This window comes from Sinocyclocheilus rhinocerous, unplaced genomic scaffold (assembly GCF_001515625.1).
Source record: "Sinocyclocheilus rhinocerous isolate Xijiao unplaced genomic scaffold, SAMN03320098_v1.1 scaffold3059, whole genome shotgun sequence".
Taxonomy (NCBI): Eukaryota; Metazoa; Chordata; class Actinopteri; order Cypriniformes; family Cyprinidae; genus Sinocyclocheilus; species Sinocyclocheilus rhinocerous.
Genome location: NW_015632728.1, coordinates 100,590 through 108,933, shown reverse-complemented (window position 1 = coordinate 108,933; position 8,344 = coordinate 100,590). Strand labels below are relative to the sequence as shown.

The 8,344-nt window shown below is 34.0% G+C and overlaps 1 protein-coding gene across 1 annotated transcript in view; it reads right to left on the bottom strand.

Moving 5' to 3' along the window:
* LOC107742925 (mucin-5AC-like) overlaps window positions 1-4,933 on the bottom strand; it is a 13,805-nt gene extending 8,872 nt beyond the window's left edge. Inside the window, exons 1-11 of the mRNA XM_016556013.1 lie at window positions 4,900-4,933; window positions 4,558-4,819; window positions 4,230-4,344; window positions 4,032-4,122; window positions 3,821-3,927; window positions 2,628-2,841; window positions 2,407-2,532; window positions 1,576-1,693; window positions 1,271-1,409; window positions 960-1,070; window positions 765-834 (exon numbers count right to left, since the gene is read on the bottom strand). Coding sequence (XP_016411499.1) covers window positions 765-834; window positions 960-1,070; window positions 1,271-1,409; window positions 1,576-1,693; window positions 2,407-2,532; window positions 2,628-2,841; window positions 3,821-3,927; window positions 4,032-4,122; window positions 4,230-4,344; window positions 4,558-4,819; window positions 4,900-4,933 — 1,387 coding nt within the window. The remainder of the gene's footprint in view (window positions 1-764; window positions 835-959; window positions 1,071-1,270; window positions 1,410-1,575; window positions 1,694-2,406; window positions 2,533-2,627; window positions 2,842-3,820; window positions 3,928-4,031; window positions 4,123-4,229; window positions 4,345-4,557; window positions 4,820-4,899) is intronic.
* Between the last annotated feature and the right edge of the window lie 3,411 nt (window positions 4,934-8,344).

Here is an 8,344-nt window from a genome sequence, read left to right as displayed (position 1 = left end):
AGTATCTATCTATCTATCTATCTATCTATCTATCTATCTATCTATCTATCCTCATATTTGATTTGCCCACCTGTAAAAAGTGGCATCTGGGCAATTATTCTGTTGACCTCAATATTTCCACCGGAATCCACTTTGATCACCTGTGTGCACAAGCAAATACAGCAAAAAAAGTCAGGGAATGTTTTCTGTTTGGAAATGTTTAAGATTTGATATGCTAAGTGGTATGTTAAGTTTTCTCTTCCAGTCCATTTTAGTACTTACATTAGTTCCGTCTAACAATGCCAGCGTTACTGACTTCAAGCAGGTTTCAGTTTCAGTCACACCACATTTCACCAGGTCTCCTTGAACTGTGAATTCCGTGCCTGTGCATTGCTTTTGAAAAAGAAAGAAAAATGGACAAGGTTAATTTGTCAGTTTGTTTTATTTGATAGTAGTCATGACATTGTTTTGCACAATACTTAAAAATCAATCACTTCTTTACTAGCTACTTCTAATTAGTGCAGCAACAGCTTATATGTAGTGTCTTGTAAAGCTGTCTCATGAACGGCCTTCAAGCACAAGGAAGTACATACTTTGGACAGGACATAAGTGCAGTCTCCATGAAAGGTGTAGGCTTTTCCATCATAAGAGGTAATATGGGATCCACCCTCTACTGAGCATGAATGTGGGCAGTCCTTCTGGATACAGTTCCACTAGTATCTATCTATCTATCTATCTATCTATCTATCTATCTATCTATCTATCCTCATATTTGATTTGCCCACCTGTAAAAAGTGGCATCTGGGCAATTATTCTGTTGACCTCAATATTTCCACCGGAATCCACTTTGATCACCTGTGTGCACAAGCAAATACAGCAAAAAAAGTAAGTCAGGGAATGTTTTCTGTTTGGAAATGTTTAAGATTTGATATGCTAAGTGATATGTTAAGTTTTCTCTTTCAGTCCATTTTAGTACTTACATTAGTTCCGTCTAACAATGCCAGCGTTACTGACTTCAAGCAGGTTTCAGTTTCAGTCACACCACATTTCACCAGGTCTCCTTGAACTGTGAATTCCGTGCCTGTGCATTGCTTTTGAAAAAGAAAGAAAAATGGACAAGGTTAATTTGTCAGTTTGTTTTATTTGATAGTAGTCATGACATTGTTTTGCACAATACTTAAAAATCAATCACTTCTTTACTAGCTACTTCTAATTAGTGCAGCAACAGCTTATATGTAGTGTCTTGTAAAGCTGTCTCATGAACGGCCTTCAAGCACAAGGAAGTACATACTTTGGACAGGACATAAGTGCAGTCTCCATGAAAGGTGTAGGCTTTTCCATCATAAGAGGTAATATGGGATCCACCCTCTACTGAGCATGAATGTGGGCAGTCCTTCTGGATACAGTTCCACTGTCCCTGTTCACAGGTGCTAAATGGAAAAAAATAATGTCAGTGTAAACATATACTTTTCAAAACACCCAATATAGTACATGATTTAATATTAAAACATCAAATCTTAAGTCTAATCTAATATATTATTCATTTTTATCCTGACTATAAGAGCAAATTCAATCTGAATGTCAAACAAGGCTTACCAGTCTCTGCAGCTGCTTGTGTAATTCTCCCCAGAGGCGAATATTTTACCTCCAAGGACGCAGGAGCATTCACTGTGTGGGATACAGCCAGTATTGTGTATATCATCAAAAACAGTGCCTGGAGGAGAGAGAAAGTGCAAAATGGGTTTTTGCACAGGACAGAATGGATGTGTTGAGAACACCAGTAATAAATCTACCAATCATTGTTGTTTAATCCTCTGGTATTTCTCAGAATTGTGATCCTTAATGGTCAAAACAGGCCGAAATGAATGCACTATATTTTGTTTCCACGATATTTAGTCTTTAATATTTAGTATTTTGAGATTTATGGCACTAGACAAAACTCTTAAATTGTGCAGCATTTATGTCTATATAAAATACAAATTTTTAGAGGAAAAAAAACATGCATATAGGGGCTACAGCACCTACAGTGCTTCGCCCTTAAATATTCCATATACATTTTTTTTATTAATACAATGATTAAGTTAAAAATAGAACAAAGGAATTAATATCCAATGTATTTAAGGCAGATTGAGGACATCTGGTGGAAAAAATAAGAACATTATATGTAATGCAACGTAACCACTAAATGCTGAGTATTTTCAGACATAATTACTTACTTTTATCAGGTTTTGGATATATATGAAGACATTTCTAATTATGTCGTAGCCTAATAAATTTTCAATCTAAAATGACTGAATACCACTAGAGGGGTTAAGTGAAATCAGTTTAAAGTATCAGATTAAAGATAAAAGAAATGTGCAAAGCCAAATCAGCTACTTTAGAAAATAGCATCAATAAAAAAAGAAAAACGTAGTAAAAACACTGTACCAGGAGGGCAGAAGCATCCATCAATGCAGTGGTGCTCACACACTTGTCCTATTTCAGGGTTTGTGCAGGTGTCAGTGCAGGGATTTCCACACTCTTGGTGGATCATGCTTTCTGGGCACGGATGTGCTGCAACATACAAAAGATGGGGACATACTATAAGTAAGACAAACATTCACAAAGGACTAAAGAAATGAGCCACTAACAGAAGATGGCATACTTACGGCAAAAATATTCTGATCTCCATTCTTCAGGCTTTCCACCTGCATGCACACACTGCCTTGAATATTCGCCGATGGATTTGCATAGACAGAAAGATCCAGAGGTGCCGTTGCAATGGCACAGGTCTTTCATGCAAACTTGGACAAATGAATCAATGGAAACCCGACCTCTGCAATCACTGAACACTGAACTGGAGAAGATATCACGGCAGAAATTCTGTGGGGAGTGAGAAGTCACATTAAATAATTATCAGCAACCCAGTAAAATAATTATTGCTACAGCTACAAATGATAAAACCACTAACAATGATCATTCCAAAGGCTCACTGTTTCTTATGTAAATCCATGGTTTTTTTTTATGTAAATTGATTTACTAAACAAAGTATATCTACCTGTGACTTGAACCCTGGATTTCCTACATATAATATGTGACCCTGGACCACAAAACCAGTCATAAGGGTCAATTTTTCGAAATTGAGATTTCTACATCATCTGAAAGCTGAATGAATAACAAATATACCCCAGCGACTTAAGACTGCTTTTGTGCTCCAGGGTCACATATGTGATTCATAATACTAATACAAGTTGTTTGGGGCCCAAGAAAATGCAAAATAACATGAAAACAATTTTTGGTAATCCATTTGTTTCTCATTTCTAATGTCACTTTAAATAAATGCATCAGCAAATGCGTATCCATATTATACAGTCTTCTTATTTATTTATTGGTTTATTATTATTATTATTTATTAAGTACATGCAGAAACTATTTAGACCCCTTCATGTTTTCACATTATGATATGTTGCCACATTATTCTAAAATACTTGCTTTTTTTTCCAGAAGTATTAATTGTATTTAATTTAAAAAATGATTGGTAAAATGGATAGTTTGCGACAAAAGGGACAATGGACAAGAAACATGAACCAACACCATTTTACACATACAAGTCTCCGCTAAATGACTACGTTTGTGCTTATGTTCATAATTTTTTAACACTACCACAATTAATGTGCTAAACTTGAACTTACAACCCACACCCGATTTCTTTTGTCACCCATAATTGACGTTTTACCCGAAAACATAGGATTTTTAGCTCAAATACATGATTATTACTATCCTAGTTTGTACACATTTTAAAGGGACTTAACTGCTTGTTATTTCTGTGTAGACAGAGAAAAATGACAATTGCATGTCTTACCTCGTCTCCACAGTTTTCTTCAAGAGGTAATGTGTCTTCCTTACAGACTTCTGTTGGGCCGTCCATCTTCCAGAGGTTCCCATAATCAGACACGGACTGCGTATTTCCTACAACAGGAGATAAATGATTCTTTATTGTCTGTGTATAATAATGTAAAACATTGAAGGTTACAGACATATTTCTCAATAGTCAAATAAACTATAAAAAGTACCGTCACTGATGAATTCATTGTAAACCTCGATTCCGTTGAAGTCTCCACAAAGTCCACACGTTTGGTTTTTGTATTTGTCATCTAACTTGACCTGAAAACCAATCAAATATATATATATTACATTACATGGTTACCTCCTTGTTTGCATTCATTGGAGGCAGTATTGGTGATAAATGTTTGTTGCATGAAGATCCTTACCATGAACGAATCATCTTCATTCCACATTGCTACTAGCCCCAAAACAGCCTTGACTGAAATATAAGACGTCATCTTCTCGATGAAAACGCCAGAGCTGCTAAATGGAAGTGTGACTCTACAGAGAGGATGGTAAAATTAAATCAAATCAAGTCACCTTATTACAATACAGATCAGTCAAAGATATTATGTTTGCATTAATAACTCCCAAACCGCCACCATCAAAAAAACAAAGTGAAAGCTGACAGCAATGACATCAAAAGTCAACACAGTTTAAGTCATATGAGTATAGCCTGGAGATATATTTAATTTAACAATCAGAATCACTTACATTTGCCCGTTAACACTGAGAGAGCCTTTGGTCAGCTCTATGACTGTCCCCTGCAGCTTCATGGTGATTTTGCTGATTGTGGCTTCATTGTTCACCACCTGATGTCTCAGCTGGATGTTAAAGTCTTCATAGCTGGCCGAACAGTGTGACGTCAGGATGTAGTTGCAGGAAGCTGGAAGCTGGAAGTAGTTCCCGTCGAAGGTCTTGTAATGATAGTTTCCCCACACACTGCAAACCTGCTCGTTGTGTTGTGAACTCACTCCTGGTCATAAAACATTTAGTTTATTTTGAAGTTGCTAATGAAGAAACATTTGAATTTTTGAAGGATTCTTAGATTTTTACCTGAAACCATTTCTATTGTGGCAGTTGGAATCATGTTCGTTGTTGTGAAAACTGGAGGATTTCGAGAAATATTCAGTATTAATATAGGAAATTATTGTTTTTCAGTTCCACTAAACATAATATAAATGAAATATATTGGATCTCAAAGATTTTTGATAGTTACCTTCCAATTTTAATGTCTGCCATTAATTATGATTATATACATTAAAAATTAATTCTTGGAAAATATCATTGGCATCCTATCATTACATGTAGTTGCATGTAATTATAGAATTATTGTATCACTACATTCCACTATTTATAGAAACATTATTCTAGCAGAAAAATATATATATATGTGTGTGACCCTGGAGCATAAAAGCAGTCTTAAGTCGCTGGGGTATATTTGTAGCAATAGCCAACAATACATTGTATGGGTCAAAATTATCGATTTTTCTTTTATGCCAAAAATCATTAGGATATTAAGTAAAGATCATGTTCCATGAAGATATTTTGTAAATTTCCTACCGTAAATATATCAAAACTTCATTTTTGATTAGTAATATGCATTGCTAAGAACTTCATTTGGACAACTTTAAAGATGATTTTCTCAATATTTTGATTGTTTTTGCACCCTCAGATTCCAGATTTTCAAATAGTTGTATCTCGGCCAAATATATGATGGATAAATTAATAATAAGGTCCCATTAGTTAACATCAGGTAATGCACTGACTAACATTCACACATTCTCATTTGTTACAGTATTTATCAATCTTTATTTATTTACATATGGAAAAATTCGACTGTTAATTGTTCATATTTGTTAATGTTATTCAGGTCCATTAAATAATATTGATTTTAATACAGTATTAGTAAATGTTTAAATTAACATTAACTGATATTAATAAATGTGTTAGAAGTATTTTTCATTGTTAATTCAGTGTTAACTAGTGCAGTTAACTAATGTTAACAAATGGAACCTTATTGTAAAGTGTTAAAAAAATTCAATGCAGCGTAAAGGAAATAAAATGCTTAAATTCAGTATTTGAAAACACTTGTTTTAAATAAATCTTACTGGTTTGTGTCGCAGCAAGTCCAATAGACAGTGTCACCCATACCAGCGCTCCTATAGACATGATCTGTATCCTCTCCATGATGTGTGAGGAGCGTCGAGCTCTCCACAGGTTCAATGAGAAAAACACAGTCCTATACTCAGAGTTTTATAGCACTTGTCCCTCAGAAGGGACGTAAGATTGAACTAAAGGTGGGGCCACATGTTTATTTTGTATGACAGCATAACGAAAATTGATACTTAAGACTGGTTTTGTGCTCCAGGGTCACATTTATTTCATCTTGAACTTCACTAGACGTGCCATCTGTGAGTCAAAATGCTGAAAACCTGCCAGAAAAATAATAGAAATACTTGAAATCAAGCAATAGCTGGAAATGTCATTATATGTGTGGTTTTGGTGTGCCTTTTCTGCAATGCAAGAGAAAGGATTGTAACAATGCACGGGGTGGGGAACTCTTTTGAACTAATGATGTATAAATATTGAGTCCTTAGTGCATTAATCCTCAAAAGTGAACACTCCTTAAACTTTAGACGCCGTGTTACTTTTAGCGCACGGAAATGTTTTTGCATAATAGCAATTATTGCTTGTGACCAATAGGGTGAGTCATAAAATCTTTCCAGGATCTGCATCCTGATTAAAGGACATTTTTTTAAAAAGATACTGTAAACACCAGAATGTAAATACAAATAATTTATATTTTAAAAACCAATTCTTTTTCATAAAAATAATTTAGACAATTTTTTGCCAAACTATATTAATTAAGCCTGTTGTGTACTCTTAAAAATAAAGGTGCTTCAGAAGGTTCTTCAAGCGATGCCATAGAAGAACCATTTTTGGTTCCACAAAGAACCATTCAGTCAAAGGTTCTTTAAAGAACCATCTCTTTCTTACCTTTTTATAATCTGAAGAACCAAAAAGGTTCTACTATGGCATCGTGAAGCACCTTTATTTTTAAGGCAAGATTTATCAGTTGAATCTAAAGCGGAAACATTTTAAGTTGTTTTATTTGATTATTGTTATTATTATTATTATTAAAATAAGGTGATCTAATCCCCAGAATCTTCCAAAGTAACCTAACCTCTGGTTTATGTCATGTTATAGGATGTGTGCATGACCACCAAGCCTGTGAAAACTGTTTGCTGAAACTAGGATCTGGCATGTTTTCTCACGCTCTTCGTCATACTCTGCTATAGGCTGCATTATCGCACAAGCACAAAGCAAACAGATGGAGCTTAATGTGGTCTTTGGCGTAAACTGGATTCAGGATTCAGAAATGAGCTGAATGGCTCAACAGCGTAGTTCAAACACACATTGTCATGATTGATGCTCTGCTATGGCATGGTATATGCAACTGAAGATTAAACGGAGGTAAGTTAAAGCCTTTATGTAAAGGTTACTTTCGCAATACTTGAATAAATATACTTGAGGGAGAGAACCGGAAAAAACAGACAAAAACATTTACCTTCTGTCGTGGCAATTTTCCATTTCAATATGAGACAGAAGTCTTCTGAAGATTTATTTTCTTGCAAGAAAACGTCTACAGTCATACAGTACAGATATCTCATCCAATCATATTCAACATATGCATCCATTTAAAACATATAACTATGTCCCCTATATGCGTTTTTAAAGTAGCTATGTAACCCTTACCAAAAAGTAGTATACTTCAAGTTTATTTTATTAAGTATACTTAAGTAAAGTTCAAGTATATTTTTAAGTATACTTTATTGTAGTAAGTATACAAATATCAGTGTACTAGTAGTATACTTGTAAGTGTACTATTTCAATACTCCTTGGGACTAAATTGGCCCACTTTCTAGTATATAAAAGTATACTTTTAAGTATACTTTAAGTATAACAGTTGTAAACTTTGAGTACACAACTAGTTTACATCAAAATGTTTAGTTTGTACTGCAGCTATACTAAAAGTGAACTTATAGGTATACTGATAGTTTACTAATTAAATACTTGTAGTAGCATTTTTAGTACACTTTGAAGTATAGTCTCAGTAAAGTACTAGTTTAGTAGTTTTATACTGCAAGTATACTCGTAAGTTTTCTTTAAATTAACTTTACATCATACTTTAAGTATACTACTATGTCCCTATTTAGGTATTAATTTGTATATATTTTGTTATATAAATATCTGAACATACAAAACACCAAAAGAAAGAACAGGGTATCTGCTTGTAAACAAAAACATTTTATTCTAGCTTCATGCATTCTTTTTTTAAACACTTGAATGTGGGTAAGTTTAATAAATAATTTTTAAAAAAGAAAAGAAATAAACAACATTTTGAACAAAAAGATGAAAAAAAGATTATGAATTGGATTCAGAACGATAATCAAAACATAGATAGAGTCAATCAACACCCCAAAGCTTGTCAGTCATT